Source organism: Cololabis saira, chromosome 7, assembly GCF_033807715.1.
Source record: "Cololabis saira isolate AMF1-May2022 chromosome 7, fColSai1.1, whole genome shotgun sequence".
Lineage (NCBI taxonomy): Eukaryota > Metazoa > Chordata > Actinopteri > Beloniformes > Belonidae > Cololabis > Cololabis saira.
The window spans coordinates 35,676,709-35,695,640 of NC_084593.1; the positions used below are offsets into that span (position 1 = coordinate 35,676,709).

At 42.6% G+C, this 18,932-nt stretch overlaps 2 protein-coding genes across 8 annotated transcripts in view; one reads left to right on the top strand and one right to left on the bottom strand.

Annotated features, from left to right (window-relative positions):
- Positions 1-1,555: 1,555 nt before the first annotated feature.
- hdx (highly divergent homeobox) lies at positions 1,556-8,976 on the bottom strand. 5 transcript variants are annotated; one of them, XM_061725754.1, is made up of 12 exons: positions 8,828-8,976; positions 7,246-7,407; positions 6,815-6,961; positions 5,413-6,594; positions 5,278-5,334; positions 4,948-5,094; positions 4,414-4,443; positions 3,657-3,855; positions 3,491-3,570; positions 2,930-3,025; positions 2,692-2,814; positions 1,556-2,587 (listed from the first exon to the last, which is right to left on the bottom strand). In XM_061725754.1, the coding sequence occupies exons 2-12, from the start codon at positions 7,309-7,311 to the stop codon at positions 2,333-2,335; spliced, it is 2,382 nt and encodes a 793-aa protein (XP_061581738.1). In that variant the 5' UTR covers positions 7,312-7,407; positions 8,828-8,976; the 3' UTR covers positions 1,556-2,332. The 5 variants fall into 5 exon arrangements, with proteins under 5 accessions (XP_061581738.1, XP_061581736.1, XP_061581737.1 ...); XM_061725752.1 differs by having other exon boundaries at positions 2,930-3,028; positions 8,828-8,974; XM_061725753.1 differs by having other exon boundaries at positions 2,930-3,028; positions 7,246-7,500; positions 8,828-8,974.
- Positions 8,977-12,987: 4,011 nt separating this feature from the next.
- The window catches only part of si:ch211-26b3.4 (connector enhancer of kinase suppressor of ras 2), a 77,656-nt gene continuing 71,711 nt past the window's right edge, over positions 12,988-18,932 (top strand). For all 3 annotated transcript variants that reach the window (XM_061725758.1, XM_061725760.1, XM_061725759.1), the window contains exon 1: positions 12,988-13,342. In XM_061725758.1, the coding sequence (XP_061581742.1) occupies positions 13,279-13,342 (64 nt within the window). In that variant the 5' untranslated portion in view covers positions 12,988-13,278. The remainder of the gene's footprint in view (positions 13,343-18,932) is intronic.

An 18,932-nucleotide genomic window follows, 5' to 3' on the forward strand; every position in this document is an offset into this window, starting at 1 on the left:
CCTCGGCATCATAAGCCTGTCCATCCCTGATTCAAGTGGAAATAAGAGGCTTAAGGCTCACCCACTTTCTCTCTCTGCAGCCTTAAAGCACTGACTTTGCGTGATGAGAGACTCAGGCTATGTCTAAAATTGCAGTGCAGTTCACAATACTCTAAGGGCCCGATTTACTAAAGGTTTGCGTGTGTAAAAACGTGTGCAAACTTGACAGCACCCGCAAACCAAAGTGCAAGCTGATCTACTAACAGCGTGCAAAGAGGACTGCGTCTCTCAAATGCGCAAAATAGCACACGCAATCCATTTAGTACTTTTGCCCTGATGAATAATCAATATGGGGCGTACCCGCCAGAAATCGCTAAATACTGGGAGGGAAAGATGCAAATTGGTCCATTTACCACGCGCAATGAGATTTACCAAGCCTGAAAGTTTTTGCGTGGATTGTGATTGCGTCTGTATTTAATACGTTCGAAAGGAAGGTGCTAATCTCCACATGCAAAAGGAGAAATATTTTATTTGAATGTTAAATCGAGTATTATTCAGCAAAAGGTTGCCACAGGAGGCACATTCATTTTTTTATTTGTGATAATAAATAAATCACGTGTTTTCATGGAGAAAAAAGTGTTTCTCATTGTGCGCCTATACTTGTTCTGCAGTCATACCCCGGTGTTGTGCAGTATTCAGCAACCCTGCCGTGAAAAGCACCCCCTCGTCTGACAAAAATGATACTCTCATTCTGTGTTCTGTTCATGTTCTGTTGTCCATGTTCGGTTTAGCGTCCAGTTTTGTGTTAATGATTCATGTTTAAATGCGCTCATGGATTCGGGTAAAAAAAAAAAAAAAAATCGGGTAAATGGTTATTGATGTCATTAATTAATAGCCTGCTTACTGTGTTGTCTTCCATAATATTTGTAAATATATATAATATAAACTCCTAAGTATGTGTTTGTGTGAGTGTGTGTATATATAAATATATTGAAGTGTCAGTGTGTTGTTTTTTTTCTTGATCTACTTATCATTGAATATACGAGGGGGTGCTTTTCACGGCAGGGGTGCTGAATACGGCACAACAATTTGCCTCTTCCACTAATATCTCTATAACTCCAACTCGTCAAATTTCATTTTGCGCTTGCGACTATATCCTGCTTTCCATCCACTCTCCATGGCGCAAAGTTTGCGCCGCAAACTGTAAGACGCGCAACACCTCATTTAAATACTGAGGTTTGCACCTGTTATCAATTGCGCATGCAATCTTAGTTGATCACCCGCAAAACACACAACAGCACGCGCAAACTTTTTCAGTGCACACGCAATTTAGTACTCTTTATTTAGGATCTTAGTAAATCTGGCCCTAAAAGTAGAAGATCAAATCGCTTGCCTCCTAATCAACAATATCATAAATGTTTATAAATGGTTAAAATCTGACAATACTTTAGTAGTAGTGTGCTTTTATGGTTACCAGAGCTTTGTGACCCCCCCTCCCATTTTATAAGTAGCCATGAAAACCTTTTCTGCTCAAATATATTTGAAAGAAAAGACAGACATATTTAAGTTAGAGGTCATTTATTGTTCTCTCTGGACTGGACCAGAGCAAGGCGAATGATATGCAGTAAAAAAAAAGGCATCCATCTGCCCAACAGTCATAGTGAAGCATCAATCCACAGGCACTGTGCATGGAGAACAAATTTACCAGAGATTTATGTCACTGTTACACCATACAGTTTTGTTTAAAATCAGTCTTTGTCACCCCTTTTCCACCAAACCGGCTCCAGGGCTGGTTCTGGGCCAGTGCTGGTGCACAACTGGTTCAACTTGCGAACCAGCTGAGAACCGGGCTGTTTTTCCATAGCTCGGGTGCTATGGGGAGCTACGTCATAACGTCACTGTAAACGTCAGTTACGTCGCTGCGTTTTCATTGGGCCCAAAGTTGAAGCAACAACAACGTATTTGCTCTAATACAGACTTGGTCTGTGTAGCAACGTCCGTGGACCACATCTCTAAAAGACAGGTTGTTTCCTCCACAGACCACTGCTGCTTTGCTGGATCCATACTTGGTTGCTCATTTGAAAATGGCGCCCTCTCCCAGTCTTGCTATTGCCATTGGTCTTATTAACTCGTGCCCCTCCGCTTACATAAGGGGTTCTTTCCTCTAGGTGGTGCTACCTTGGAACCACTTTTTCTGGCCCGGAGCCAGTTCTTTATCAGCGGGAACAGAGAGCCTGGTTCCAAACTCAGCACTGGCCCACAACCAGCCCTGGAACCGGTTTGGTGGAAAAGGGGTGTGTGTGGAGTGTTAAAACATCTGTATGCATGTGTGTTTAAGAGCTCATGTAGATGGTCACTTTTGTTCCGTTGCTGCTTCCTGTAGCTGGTCCTCTGATGCAGAGGTCTCAGTAACGTCACTCATTGTATCGTCTTTGTTTATGGTGACCACCAGGATTTGCTTGGTGGACTGGGCCTGTGCAGGATCCGGGCCACTCGCATCATCGATCTGGGGTTCACTGTAGTTGGGCCTTGCGTCCGACTGGTCCCCTTTTTCCATGGACATGTCCCAGTCCTGGTCTGAAGGCTGAGGTAGGCTGGCCAAGAGCTCCTAAGTGCACACAACACACATCAGGTTAGAAATGTACTGTTAAAGACTGTTATTTGGTAATGAAATGACATTTGTTGCTGTGTAAAATGGACTATAAGACGTACCTGCTGTCTCTCCAGGTCATTATTCCTCACAGCGTTGAGGAGGCTTGTTGTGAAGTTTGCAAGCTCCTGGTATTTTTGTTTTTGGTACTCTAGCTCGTTCTCTAAGAACTGCACTTCCTCATTCTGAAACACAAACATCCAGACGGTGAATTCAGAGCTGGAGAGCATGACACAGTGATCTTTAACCTCGACATTACAAGAATGGACCACAAACTGTTGGGTCGGTCAGTGTTTTCACCTTGAATTCCAGCAAGTTCTGCATTTGATCGAGGTCTGACGCCACTAATTCCCCATCATCCTCATCAACATCTTCATCCTCATCAATCATTTCAATCTTCTGTTGAAAACACAGATCAATAAATGATGATAACCTCGCAAAAAAATAACACACACAAAAGAGACATATGCTGGCCATTTGGTGTGGCATTTACTATATACTATATTACTATAAGTAGTTGTCATAACATAAACATAAAGGATATTTATGATGAGAAAAACTGAGGATATTGCTCCTTTAGCTTTATTGATTCAGACACTTATGTGTTATAAGCTGAAAAAAGACATTTTCTGTTGCAACCAAATGTCCAGTCCTATACTTCTGCGTAGCAGCTTAGCAACTAGGCTACACATGGGGCTTACACCAAGCGTCAACCATCTAACTTTGGGGTCGAGTCTCTTGCCAATCCCTCCAAAGGGGGGATTGGCACTCAGTGGAGGAAGTATAAACCTGGCCTAAATCAGGCTTAAAGGGCCAAATGCGTTAAGTTTCTGTTTTAATATCAGAAAGATAATGACATACCACATTATTGGTCAGTGGAATAGCAGTGGACACATCTATTCCATCATCTCCATCTCTGTGTTGCGAATCAATGGTCCCATCTAGATTTGAGAGCATTGTTTGAATGTTAAATTACACAGTTTACACAGCCATATGAGTGCACGTGTCAACGTATCGGCAGCTTCACCGTCAGACAGGCACACGGATCCCCCCTCGTTCAAGTCATCCTCCAGTTCAGGCGTTCGGAGCTGCTCTCCGTCAGGACTGAGGGCCAGTGGAGTGTCGTTTCCTGGAGATGAGGTTGAGAATACAGCCGGCCCACCTTTGGGAGGAGGGATTTCAATACCCATCAGACGGTACTTCCTCCGTCTGTTGCTGATCCATGTCTGCACATCAAAAAACAGGAGGCACTGTGGTAAGAATCCAAAATATCGACTATTTGAACAAATCTTCAAGAGTTTGATGTATGAAAGGTATTGTCATCTAGTCAGTGACAGTTAAACAGGTTCTATCAGTCTAAAGAATAATGGCAAGAGGGAAACTCAAAAGTATCCAAATGTACTGCAATGTCTGCTTTGGTATCTATCAGAAAATTAATCCATAATCCAAATCAGAAAAGTTCAAGGAACTGCACCAAGGACAGGTTGTTCTGCACTGATTTGAAGCTCACGCTAACTTCCTGCCCTCTCTCTGACAGAAAACACTTTATTTCCTCCCTTAGCAATAAATATCCTTGTGAGTGAGATAGCAGAGGGTCGTGTGTGTGTCAGGATTTAGGGACTATATTTAGTCTATCAGCATTCCTACAGTGGCCCTAATATGTAACTGCATGACTTCTAAACAACTTTGTGTAAACATGTTAGGAAACATCTGTGACCCAGAAAAGTAGCTCTTTCCTATTTTCTGGCAGCTCTTAAGAATCAGGATATCTTCAGACTGCCAACCTCATTAGGGATATCCAGATTTTGAAAAGTCTGGAAACCAAAAAAGGAGAAAAACACATTAAATCCACCACATGAAGCCACTTCAAACTGTATGCAACTCCGTTTGAAATTGGGATTTCAGATGGCAAAATAAATTGCCCACTGTGGCTTCTTGGGAGAGTTTTCACTACGTGCACAGCTAGAAGAATCCAAATGTTGGAAAACTGCGTCACAAGTGGAGTTATGTAGTTACTGACCTCTATGCTATTACCACAGCAACCTATGCTTATGGCTTAGTGATGTGTGGAAACAAATCTGGTCTGGTCATCAGCAAATAATAGCATGGCACTAACTCTTCAAAGATCTTGCACTTAAATGTTCTTGTCACTAAAAGTTATAAACAAGTGGTCTGAGCATTGAAAGCTCTCTGCATCCTCCAGACATCTCCGGTTTCCGCAGAAATTCCTATGCAGTGAGGGAATCTGCACTTTTTCATGGGTCTTTTTAAACCTTGAACACACCAGTACTAATTGTTCCCTCGGTAAAGTTCTTCACCTTGACTATTTCAGTGTCTACGCTGAGTTGGTTGGCTGCAGCGGTGATCTTTTCCCTGCATACTGAGCCCAGGCTAGTCATGCCTCTGTCCCAGTAGCGTTTCAGTTGGATGAGGTCCCCATCACTGAATTGGGTACGATCCTGCAGCTGAAAACACAAACCTCTGTGTGACTGTACTTCACATACACTTATGGTTAAGCAGACTCTCAATGAGTGGCAAAGTATAGCTCACCTTCAGCTTGATTGCCTGTACGATATATGTGTTTAACTCTGCTACTTCAGGCTGTTTCGTAATGTTTAGTCTGTGTGGGATCGACGGGACGTACTTACTGTTCTCTTTCTGGAGTTGCTGATAACCCAGGGGGCCGCAGACACATCAAGTGAAGTCTACGGATAAAGACATTCATGTTAAATCTTTCAAATCATTTTCTGGGACAACGGGACTGGCGCTCGAGCGTCTCCTACCTGTGAACTGGATTCCCCTGTGTGTGAGGTCTGTGCTGCGAGGGAGTAGCTGCCTTGAAGAGTCGTGTTGCTGTGAAGCAAAGTGGGTTTAGGAGGAGTGCGGCCCCCTCTCACGACGGACACTTCTGCCCCTGTTGGGCTGGGTGAGGTGGGATCCCCGTGTGTTTGAGAGGCCATATTTGCCAACTCCTCTTCCCTTTGCCACTCATCTTCTTCATCTGCAGTTTCCATGGCAATGGAGAAGTTATGACTGGTGTCCAGAGGGTAGAATGCTGGTCTATGGCTCTCCTGGCTCTTCTGACCGGACGCTTGTCCAGGTCTAAATCGGTCCTCCTCAACCTTCTCTGACAGAGTGAAGACTTGCTGTATACGAGGTGTCTGTTCAGAGGCAGAGGTTTGGATGGGGAGGGAGACCCGAGGCTTCTGTGGGGCAGGTGGTTGAGTTTGGGGGTTGGAGTGAGGTCGAGGCTGAGGTTGAGGCTGAGGCTGAGGCTGAGGTTGAGGTTGGGACTGTGTGGAAGAGGACCAAGGGCGAGTCTGCGCTGTACCATACTGTCTAGTCCAGCTGTGAGGTACTACCCCTGCTCCTGCACTTATCCTTCCATCCCCGATGGATAAAGTGCCTTTCCTGACTGCAGTGTAGACTAAAGGTCCTGAGACACCTGTGAGAGACGGGAGAGTCTGAGAGAGGGACGCTAGCTTGGAGTGGATAGGTGAGGAAGTGGAATTGTTCCTGCTCTGCAGCACCTGGGTGAGAGATGGAGATGTGTGGGCTGAAAGCTCAGAGTCTGCCTGAGATGGTGGGGCGGTGGGTCTTGGCTGGGAGCGAGGCGTGGGGTTCAGAGAGTAGATCCCAGTCAGTATTACATCGTTATTGTTACTGTTGTTACCTCCGCTGCTGAGGGGAGAGGAAGATGAAGGGGAGGAGGAGGCTGACGAGAAAGAAGGAAAAGACGAGGATGGAGGGAGAAGATGCACGCGATTCTGGATGTTTCGTGCTGCGGCCAAATCAGCAGGAAGTAGCGCCCCTGCCGCTAGACTATGATTGGATAGTGCACCTCCGGATAATGTGTGGTTGGAGAGCAGCCCTCCAGGTAATCCATGACTGGATAGGGAATGAGACACGTTTCCATTCTGGTCAACCTTGGAGGCCAGTTTTCGTCTTTTGTTACCAACCCAAGTCTGCAGGGAAAGAGCAACAAGCAAAGTTACATCACTTATCCTATCTTTTTTTTCCCTTTTTTTTTTTAAATAAGTAAAAACCTCACGACTCTGAAATAAAAGAAAAACAGAACAGAATTTCTGCTTCAATCACAAAGAAAAAGATGCAATATTGATCACAGCAAGGAGTTCTCCTACGTTCTTCTTCATTCATGAGCGCGAGCACGTTTCATGATCATACCCGCACAACACTGAAGTCCAGCTTGGCCTCCTGAGCACACTGCAGTATTAGCTGGAAGCAGGACTTGCTCTGATTGGTCATCCCATTCTCATAGTAACGTTCCAGGATCCTCTGCTGTTCAGCTGTAAACACTGACCGCAGGTTCATCTGGGAGACAATGATAGACATAAACAAACGTTTAAAAAAATGTATGTTTATGTAAAAATACACATTTATAGTACTAATCACAGATGACTGACAGATACGGGCAATAGATTTGGTTAAAAGAAATAATCTTTAGTTGTTTTTTTTTTACTTTATGATGCTTGTACTTTCTTCTGCTCAGACAAATTGCTTCAAAGAAATCATCTTTTTCTTTTACACTCAACCGATTTCATGTCATGCCCTTTTTCAGCTCAAACTACAATCTATGTCATTCTTAATATACTCACAGTCTGCGGGCCACGCCTTTGTGGCCACGCATCCATTCTGCTACTCGAGGGGAACGGGGCGGCCATGCAGATCACAGCAGCACTTCCAGCTTTCTAGGAGAGCACTGTTTTGATTGCACTCATCTTGCGTCAGTGTAACAGACATGTCACCGGCCAAAGTGGCTGAGGAAACAGCAAAGCAAACACCGGGCTCACATGCGTGAACAAAGAGCAGGGCACTTTTAATACAGTAGACGGTTAGTCAACATTGTGTGTCTGCAAAAAGAAAAACAAAAGACACCACTAAGAATATTTTGTTGGAAAATATGAAGCATGCTACAACAACGAAAACACCAACAGGTAATATCAGCACCACTATCAATCAACCTAATAAATAAACTATCATAATCCCAAACAGAAAAACACTTGCCCCCAAGTGATACTCAACCACTGGCATGTTTTCATAAGGAAAGCTACTCTGCTTAAGCTCCAGTCTCACAACCCATCCTTAAAATCATCTAAACTGATTTCCTGGCTGGCTGCAGCTTCCCCTTGACTCTGAACAGGTTGAAGCAAGAGCAGAAACTGCCTATGCTTGCTACTATGCAAAACAGCACGTATATATTCTACTTCTTCCCACCTGAATATCCCAGCGATGATTTATCTATATGAAGTCTAAGAAATATGAAAAGGGGGCACAAGGTTGCAAATGTTATGATCATTACTGCCACTGTTTCTTAATATTCTGAAGCGTTATGGCTGTTTGAATTTGATTTGACAATTACATTCTTCATGATTTATCTGGGCATATTGGTGTATTGTGTGCACTCATCTGGAACTATTGTAAACACGTGGCTCAAACAGGTTGATTCCCTTAACACACTTTAATAAACATCCCATTAAATGCATCAAGATTAAATAGTGACACGCAAAAGCAGATGTATTGGGGACGTATGTTTTCACGTGCAGCACATGTGACACACGTGTCTGTTCATCGCTGCGCTGTGAAAGTGAAATGTAAACACACATTTTCCATGGCACAACACAAACACCCATAACCAAAGCACTAAAAAAGGTATCACGTTTGAGCTCAGGCGATTTTTTTTAAAAACTGATGTGCATGAGTAGGAAGAAAGTGACATACGGGCTTGTGGGGCGACCAATAAGCGGGCAGCGGGACTACTTTGTCCGGCGGACCGCGCATGGATACACTAGATATGGAAACACTGCGGTGAGAATTAGCAAACAAATTGTGGGCACGTCAGATTAGTACGCCGCCTAACTAACAGCCACGGGCTTTAGAAACTTAACCACGAAGAAAGCGCGCTTTTTAACTTCCCCGCCGGGGACCAGAGCGCAGAAATAACTGGATAAAGAGCCGCTTTCTCGGCCGGCGGAGGTGCGGGCTGCCCTGGCCGGCCTGCAGGCCCGGGCGGCCGCGGCACCAGCTACGTAGCATTAGCAGCTCCCGCTGCAGCAACTTTTCCTCCAGATCTGTGATTTCCCGAGGCTCGCAGGGATCACCATCCCCGCGGAGCGGCGCCGCCGGCGGGGGCAGGACCGAGCGCGTCGGCGTGAAAGCGAAATCAGTTTCCCCACGTACCATTTTTGATGTCAAAATCAAGAGGACCGTCCCAAATCAGCAGATTTCTCCGCCGGTCCGCTTTGCGAGACAATGAAATCAGAACGTCCGATCATCAATTCTAATCATGATTGTGACGTGTTGGCAGACAGGAGCCAATGGGAGGCCGAGATCACGGCTGTCACCTCGCTGAAGGCTGCAGGCCCCGCCCACCGGTGACTTTGCTCGGCGGGCTGAGGGAGAGGGAGGTCACCGCCGGGGAGCAGCTGGTTCCCCCGACCATGGCTGTTTATCACCCTGTTTATCACCCTCCATACCAGGGACGGCCATGGCCGGCCCTCGGGGGCCGGTGTTGTGCCGGATTCAGCACCCCTGCCGTGAAAAGCACCCCCTCGTCGTACACACAATGACAAAAATTATATTCTCATTCCACACACTCACATGAACACATACTTAGGAGTTTATATTCAATGATAAGTAGACATGGAAAAAAAACAACACACTGACACTTCAATATATTTATATATACACACTCACACAAACACATACTTAGGAGTTTATATTATATATATTTACAAATATTATGGAAGACAACACAGTAAGCAGGCTATTAATTAATGGCATCAATAACCATTTACCCGACTTTTGTTATCTGTGATTGTGATTGTGGGAAAGTATGACTATTGTGGAATCCATGAGCGCATTTAAACATGAATCATTAACACAAAACTGGACGCTAAACAGTGTGTACGACGAGGGGGTGCTTTTCACGGCAGGGGTGCTGAATCCGACACAACACCGGCCTGCAGGGTTTAGATGGTTCCCTGCTCTAACACCTGATTCTTATGAATCATCAGTGTGTCATCAAGGTCTGCACAATTCTGTTAATGATACAGTCACTTGTATCATGGTGCAATGAAGCAGGGAAACATGTAAAACCTGCAGGGAAACCGGCCCTCTAACATTGCTCTTTGTTCAAACTGCATTTGCAAATAAGAATTTTTTCTTAAATTGCCTGCCTGGGTAAATATAGGTGAAATAAAAAAAAATAATAAAAACAGTTTGAGAAAAGAGAGAATAGGCTCGTATGAAGAATTTCAAGTCCACCCCATTGGCAATTTTCTTTTGTAGTATATAATATATTTAATTTTCCAACATATTAATTTGTGTGACCTGACATCAAATGTTCAGAAAGTGAGCTATGTTTAATCACACCCTATGAACAAATGTAGTTTGAACTATCTACTTGAACTAGTTTGGACTATCTCTGTTTATCACCCTCCATACCAGGGACGGCCATGGCCGGCCCTCGGGGCCGCCGGCCTGCAGGGTTTAGATGGTTTACTGCTCTAACACCTGATTCTAATGAATCATCCACATCAGTGTGTCATCGAGGTCTGCACAATTCTGTTAATGATACAGTCACTTGTATCATGGTGCAATGAAGCAGGGAAACATGTAAAACCTGCAGGACACCAGCCCTCGAGGACCAGGAATGATCTATACCCAGTACTCGAGATGAGGGGGGATGAGGGGGGATGGCATCCCCCCCTGAAATAAAAACGGTCAAAATCATCCCCCCTGTAAAACTGCCATCCCCCCTTTCCATCCCTTATGTCATTTCATTAATACATGTGGTTTTACTGCTATTTCAACATTTAGAGTCATCACCAGAAAAAAAACACCAGAAAAATAACTTATTTGACAATTTCACCTTTTTCAAGTAAATTTTCACTTGAAATAAGTAGGAAACAAGACGTTTTTGCTTGTAATAAGATACATCTTGTCCCACTGGCAGATTTTTCTACTTATGTCATGTGAAAATCTACTTAAAACAGGTGAAAATTGTTGTTTTTTCCAGTGAGTCTGGTTTAAGTGTAATGAGATTTTTTTACTAAACATATTGATAAGTTCAGAAAACCCAGTGGATATTTAAAGCTTACAGAAGGCTGTATTTAACTGCTGCTATGTCATTCCTGCAGTATTTCTGCAGGTGTTTCGGTCAGTGCTATTATTTGTAATATATTATATTATTTGTAATCAGCACAAATTATGTGTCCCCATATGATAAAATCCACCATCCCCCCTGATCTTTTTTTACAACTCGAGTACTGTCTATACCTTATACGCTGCAGTTTGTCATCAATCAATTAATCAAATTTTATTTGTAGCACCTTTCATCCAGGTACATTAAATACAAAGTGCTTAACATTTTGACAGAAACATAAGCATAATAAAAACTGGGAGACCAATGCACACTGACATACAATATAGTTAATTAAAATGAATGATAATGATGAATAATGATAAAAGTTCAAGAATTAAGGCAAAAAAATACCACAACAATAAAATATAATAATAAAAACATTACAAGAAATAGATAAATAAATAAAACAAATACCTCTAAAAAATGTTAAACAGAATAAAACTAACATTTGATGCTACATGAAAGCCAGACCAAAGAGATAAGTTTTTAGTCTACGTTTAAAAATGTCCACATTTCCAGCTCCTCATGGGTGCATGTGTTGGATTTACAGTTCCGGCACTAACTTTAGATGAAATATTGTACCAAGAACCTGGATTTTAAATTTGGTGAGGTTCATTGAAAATAAATAAAAATAATAATAATAAACATTTATATCAGACCTTTAAAGTTTATACTACGATGATAAACACACAGGAATTAAGTCCAACAATACTGTTGAGTAAACAGTAATTACAAATATACAACAAATCTGAATGGGAATGTTTTTTTGTCTTTATAATACCACCATGATTACATTAGCTGCTCTACCAGATGGGAACCATTGTAATTTGTACATATTTATTGTATTATTATGCAATTTTATATAATGTTGTTTTTTATTTCTAGCACTCCCCTTCCCCTCTCCTCTCAAAGTGCTTATGCTCTTTGTTCAAACTGCATTTACAAATAAGAATTTGTTCTTAAATTGCCTGCCTGGGTAAATAAAGGTTAAATAAAAAAATTAAAAAACAGTTTGGGAAAAGAGAGAATAGGCTCGTATGAAGAATTTCAAGTCCACCCCATTGGCAATTTTCTTTTGTAGTATATAATATATTTAATTTCCCGACATATTAATTTCTGTGACTTGACATCAAATGTTCAGAAAGTGAGCTACGTTTAATCACACCCTATGAACAAATGTAGTTTGAACTATTTGTTGCTGCTGGTCAAGAACAATAAAAACTTACTTGTTTTTCTTCACTGTAACTGGTGGTGTGTTCAAAACAGGTCATTACTTTCAGATTTATGTTATATTATAATATCTATCTATCTATCTATCTATCTATCTATCTATCTATCTATCTATCTATCTATCTATCTATCTATCTATCTATCTATCTATCTATCTATCTATCTATCTATCTATCTATCTATCTATCTATCTATCTATCTATCTATCTATCTATCTATCTATCTATCTATCTATCTATCTATCTATCTATCTATCTATCTATCTATCTATCTATCTATCTATCTATCTCGCAAAGACACATCATAAATCTGAAATATACAATTGCACAGAGCGTGCTCCCTTCCTCCATGACGTCACCTGTGTCTCAGGTGCCCGGCAGGGGGCGCTGTTCCTCTCACTGTGATCCAGGCAGAGAGCAACAGCACCCTGACAACCGAGGCCGATATCCTCATCCATGCAGAGCGAGCACCCCTCAGTAAACTTGGATATACGGTGAAAACAACAGGTACATCGCTGTGTGCTGTGGCATCAGACACATCCCAGTGATGACAACAAGCACACTTTGAGAATTTCACATCATTATACTTTAAATCTACTATGTGTAGTAGTGGGTCTTTGTTAGGGCTACTAAGTGCAACCCACTGCAGTGGATAAGCTGTGGTATTGAGTTGGGGCTGCTACATACTGTACACACGACTCATGAAAGCGTTGCTGTCTGACTGAGATGTTTGCATAAAGCCTGTTTCTCTGTGCCTGCGTGCCTGGAGCAGGGCGGGAGGGAGACGCCGAGATCCTCCCTGCACGGCGTGCGTTGCACCATTCCCTGCTCTGTATTATGAGTGGTGGCCCTGGATGATGCTGCAGCGAGGCGGGCGGGTGGAAGAGGGGACGGGAGGGGTTGCTCCATCTCCTCCAGCCCACTGAATCCACTTCTCACAGCGCGCGGGCTGCTGGCGGGAAGGCACAAGAATCAGAGAGATAGAGAGAGAAAGAGGGAGGGAGAGAGGGAGCACGAGCGGAGGAGAGGAGAGACCGTGTGTGTGCGTGTCCGTGTGCGCGCATGGATTGCACCACTGCATCCCCGTCCACCGTTTCTGCAGGCGGCCATGCTCCGATGGAGAGAATAAACCCGGCAACCTTTTTCTTTTCCTCAGATGTATCCACCGCCCAGTTGTTCCAGATGTGACTGACAAAGCCGTTTTATGACGCCCGCATTGAGTCTCGTGCTGTTCATCTCGGTGAGACTGTGACACCATGGCTTTGGTGATGGAACCTATAAGTAAATGGACACCAAAGCAAGTGTTGGACTGGATGAAAGGTAATATTGCATTGCTTCATTCACCCGTCACTCTTAAGAGCCAGGCTGCGTGTGATTATAATGGTAATGGTGGTGAGCAGCAGCAGCAGCAGGGTCTGTGCGTGCATGTGTTCCGACGTGAGGATCGTGGCCGATGGAGGTGACCACTTTGAGACTGCATGGTCAAAGTCACTTAAGTGGAGTAAATGCGCCTGAGCGTGGTGCAGCATTGAAATGGACGTCCCCAACCAGCACTGGGGTCTGGGGGGTTCAGTCCTATCTCATCTCTGGAAAACCAAGCCTAGTATGGGCAATACTGTTGATGCTGCCATCAGCAGCAGATCAGCTCTCATCAATGAGCCAGGAGGATGTGTCATTCTTGCTCACTGACACAAGTGAATATTACCATGCGCGGTGAAGGCTGTGTGTGCCTGTGCTGATGTGTGTGCAGGCGTGCAGGCATGATGAATGGTTCGCAGCATGCCCCCCCCCCCCTGTCCCCCCCAGGTCCGATGCCAGCCGCGCAGTCCGCTTCAGCACCGTGGACAGCGCAATGCCGCCTGCCTTATAAAGCCTGATTTATGGTCCCGCGTTAAATCGACGCAGAGCCTACGGCGTAGCCTACGCAGAGCTTACGGCGTAGCCTACGCCGTAGGCCCTGCGTTGGTGTAACGCGGAACCATAAATCAGTATTTATAAGGCAAACGCAGCCATCACGCACTTTTTTTCTTGCTCTTTTTTGCTGGCGCGGTTCCCCTCATAGAGACAGTATGAATGAGTAATCACTAATGGTGCTCGCATGTGTGTGTGCTTGCGTGTGTAGCCTATGTAGTGCTGTTTTTACACACTCTGGTCATCCACTGAGCTGTGAGACAAACTGTGGTGGACTGCATGGCAAACAATAGAAACCGGGAGAATATTGCCCACAATCCCTAGTTTAATAGTATTACTTAATTATAAGTTATTTTATGACTCAGACTTTAAAATAAAGTGTAAGGAAAAAAATGTCTGTTTTATTTCCAGACAGATGGCCAATTTTAGTTATAAAACCTGTATGCATCTCTGCCTGTTTCAGAGTTACTGTTTGATTTTCATTATGGTGCAGGACCAGTCTTTCAGGTTGGAAGAAAGATGGTGGCTAGGCCGTCAGTATGTATGGCAAGGAATGATATTGGACGCATCAGCTGATGTGATTACAATGATGTTCTTGGGTTTGTAATTAGTCTCAACAGCCACTGCCAGTGGAGGTACAGCTTCAGCATCTGATCCGTTCCCTTGGACAAGCTGCAACCATTCATGAATAAAGGCTCATCTGTAATTTATTTGACATAACATGCCAAATGGGTCTAATGTTTGAAATATTGAACAGACATACAAAATTATGATTTTCACTGATGCCAAATATAGAATGTAACCCACATAAAGATAGACGTAGAAATATGTCGAAAAGCAGAAGATAGTACTTCCTTTCACTCATTTAAAGATATGATTTCAACTTCTTTTTAAATGGGAATCTTCTGTATTTTATTTTTTATCACAGTCAAGGGCCAAGTTGAGGCGTTAACCCATCAGAGTCGAATCTGTTATCCAGCATTTTAAAATAATGTACAGGCTGTCCAAAATTATGTTAGTCAAGGTTCCAATGAAGTTTAAAAATACTGGCTAAAGACTTCATCTGAACCATGAATTTAGGTGAATGCTAGTTTTGCAGTTTAACCTTTGTCTTTTTCAGCCGCCATGCCCTTTAACCCGTTATGGTTATTATAAATCATTATACTGTCGTGGAAATTAAAGCTGACATGGAAAAGAGCAATGTGCTACAATGCTACAGCACTGAAAGGCCTAACCCAACAGATGAAATGGAATAAAGACAAATGTAGTGATTTTACATAAAAGCATAACATATCACTTTCGGTTTATCAGTATTGTAATGACAAATAGAAATGTCCAGTTGCATCCAACTCTTTTGAGAAAAATGGTTTGGCATGTCCCGGTCTCTTATGATGCTTGCTAACTTTTGAAGCATTTTTCTTTTAATGAAGCATTTTACTTTCTCCTTCATAAACCAGCAGTGGCAGACTTAAGCTCAGATCTCATTTGCTTATGAGTGATGTAAAAGGCGAGTATTAATCTGTATGCTTACATGGGTTTCACTTTGGCTTCTTTGCTGGAAGTGCTTCATCTCTCTCATGCTGATCCAAGTAGTCTTGTAAGATCTTTACAGAGAGGTGGCACTGAGACCTTCTTAATGATTTAGCATTTTCTCTTACTCACCATAAGAGAACACATGAAGCATAGGAGGCTGACAGCAAACATTTGTCTTCACCAGCCGCTAATTAAATAAACTACCTTTAACATTATTATACTCATCAAATATGAAAGCAGGAAGATCTGATACAATATAAGTTATGGGGGGAAAATATGTTGGACCCAGCATGCTTTGTCGTGTTGCTGTCGGAACAAAATAAATTATTTAAGTCAGTCTTGTGAGAGCCTCAACTTGAACTGAGCGAAGACAAACTGAATTGTGAACATATCCAGTTTTTTGGACATTAATCACTGGATTTAGCACAGCATAAAAACCCAAAAAAAGCAAACGAAGAAAAACTGGAATCCATCTGTAAAAAGCCCCCCCCCCCCAAACAAACAAACAAACACACACACAAAACAAGTATTAAAAGTTCTGTTCCTCTTGGATACCTCTTTTTCTTGACAGTCCACTCACGTCAAACGAAAGACAAAAAAATGTAACACTCTGCAGTCCCATGAAGAAAACCTGATACTGCTGTCTACCATTCAAGCAAAACAGACTACACTATGTATCCTCCCCTCCTGTAGAAGGGGTGCTCCAGTAAAATACTGGTGAGGCGTACAGAAAGATGACTCATCAGCATTTGTTTTGATTTGAACACCCACACTAGAGGAGTTTCCTATATGTGTCTGTGTGAGAGGGTCTGTATCTGTTAAGGTGTGTGCAGCTGATGACGCAATGACTGTGTTAAGCACGGTGCGTACGGATCTGTGTTTGAGCGTGTGAGGCAACAAAGAAAAATGGATCTTCACCCTCTTACCGCTGTTTGTGTGTGTGTGTGTGTGTGTGTGTGTGTGTGTGCGTGCGTGTGTGTGTGTGTGTGTGTGTGTGTGTGTTTGTGTGTGTGTGTGTGTGCCTCATAAGATCACTGTGTGCTTTCAAGTGCACAGTATCGGCAGCGTGCTGATGCATACGACATTGACAGGAAAATGAATAGGGCTGTTCACGTTTCCTGCAGTAATCTGTCTTACCCTCTGTGTGTCCTAAAGCACTGGAACAATCTAAAAATAATGGTGATATGTCACATTTCAGTGGGAGGTTGGGGCTGTGAACAGGTGCTCGCATACTGGCATTTTGTTACATTTACGTAAAAGCGGCCCACCAATTTTACCCCATTGACCTTTACAAACTGGCCAAAGCAAGACAGAAAAATCCTGGAAAACCGTATCCTTACATACATGAAACTGGAAATAAAGTGCGACTCTACGTCGTATGCGTGTTACGTGATGTAAGCTATAATGTCCATGTGTGCAGGTAAATAAAAAACAATAATGGCGGAGAAGGCGATGGTGTCAGCATTCTACCTATTTATGTCACTTTTTGGACATTTAAGCAGTGTCTTCTAACGATGTTAATGTGGCACTGGATAAATGTGACATCATCCCTTCCTCGACGTGAAAATATATGGATCCAGCTGTGTTCACGCAGCTGTTTCTTTAGTTGAACTTCTGCTAGGAAACTAAGGTGCTTTCTTAACTCGTTTTCTCCCCAATTCGACATTTTTAAATTATTAGCGAGTGAAAAAGACTGACATTGTATGGAGCAGACAAAAGTTTCCTCTGTTTTCATCCACGTCCCTGTGAAGGTGCCGCGCACGTACAACCAACATGATCAGAAAGTTGTTAGAAATTCTCTCATATTACGCAATATGTTGTTCATATGCAAGTGGTCTCTTCTTCTTTACGTCTTTTATACATCTGGAGGTGGAAAAATAGAGGATCGTATTTTACGCTTTTCTACAAAGTGGCTTTTTCATACAGGGGCCGAGACAGAGAGAAGGGGGAAATGTAGAAAGACCAGTATTTAAGGGCCTAACGACTGAGATTACGTTCAATTTATCTTCTCAAAACTTTAAAGGGAACGTGTATGAAAAATTTAAATTTTCTGTGCTTGAATCAGTGTCTGAAGTGTCTGCTAAATAAAAAATTCTTGAACTTTTTCGCTGGCATGAAGGTCAATTTTATCTCCATCTGTTTTCTCATTATGTTGCGTTTGGTGTATACGTTGAGAGTGGGTTGTGCAACGCTGTTTGATAGATCTCAAAAGTGGCCAACTTTGGATGACTCCACATCTGAAAACCAGCTGCTATGAATGGAGCTGTGAATTCATGATTGAAAAGGGCGCTGTGCCATTGTTTCAGATCCATAATTTACAGTTGCAAGATTATGTGGTTCTCTTCAAATAACACGAATAAGCTATTTTTCTTCAGTCATGATGAAAAAAACTCAGCGGTATAGTAAGATAATTTTATTTGCTAAATGTTCTGACTGTCTGACACTGCGTGCTTCCAGACCTACAAACACTTCAACTGAAGGATGTAAAAGAGAGTAGAACTTCCATATTTTGAGACTCCTTGGTAACTGCTCCATCGCTCACTGTTGCATAGAGTGTAAAACAGCCAGTGGGAAGAGACAACTCCAAGAAAATGTTTCAATGTTTGTTAATAAACTTTTCATCTTTTGAGCATTTGGCAACTAAACATAAAAGGCTTTTCTCCACACTTTCATAGGATTACACAAAGACTTTGGTGGACTTCAGCTCTAACCAGACAAATGCCTAAAATAAAGTCATAAAATCCTCCAACATACAATTTCTGCATGTTTGCCAAGAGCAGTCTGGGCACCAGCAAATCCACGTATGTCTTCTGCAAAAATAGATGTTGCTTTCTTATTGTTCTTATCTTGCCATGAAAAGCCTCATCATACATCACCTTTCAGGAAGAAATCATTTCTTTCTTTCTTTCTTTCCCTCTTTTTTTTTTAGTTTCACCAATGCGGACATAAAATTAATCTTAACTGGTGAAGTTTTCAGAACTGGAGCAGCTCTTAAAAATGAATTGAGGAAAACAGCATCTCACCAGCCCAGTGATTGATATCTGAAGTGAGACTTGTGTTGTAGTCACATCATGCAGTAGGAGCAGCGTAAAAATATATATTTTTACTTCTTTCAGTTTAGTCCAACAAAATATAACAAAACTTTGATCAAAAAATGAATTTTGCATTTATATTTTTGAGCCATCTCTCTTGAACTACCCTCATCCAGAGAGAATCGGTTCCTACATTAGTGTTGGCCTAGAAGCACAGCCTTCTTCGTGAAAGGCTTTAAGTTCTTCCTGATGAGGCGCTCTACTTCACGCTTCAGCTAACAAGCAGGCTGAACTTCCTGAACCCAAACAGTTAAGCATGGTCATAAGAAGAGAACATGGATCAAATTGTCTTGCAGATCTTGATCACAGTCAGAACATTGGTCTTGGCAGAGGATGCACTCTCTTCGTGCGCCTCTAGTTCCATACTGTGTCCC

Coding starts and splice junctions, on each gene's coding strand:
- hdx (XM_061725752.1), bottom strand. CDS start 7,311: ATGGCCGCCCCGTTCCCCTCGAGTAGCAGAATGGATGCGTGGCCACAA. Junction 3,856..4,413: donor ATCTGGATATCCCTAATGAG/GTTGGCAGTCTG, acceptor TTTGATGTGCAG/ACATGGATCAGCAACAGACG. Junction 3,571..3,656: donor ATCCGTGTGCCTGTCTGACG/GTGAAGCTGCCG, acceptor TCTCAAATCTAG/ATGGGACCATTGATTCGCAA.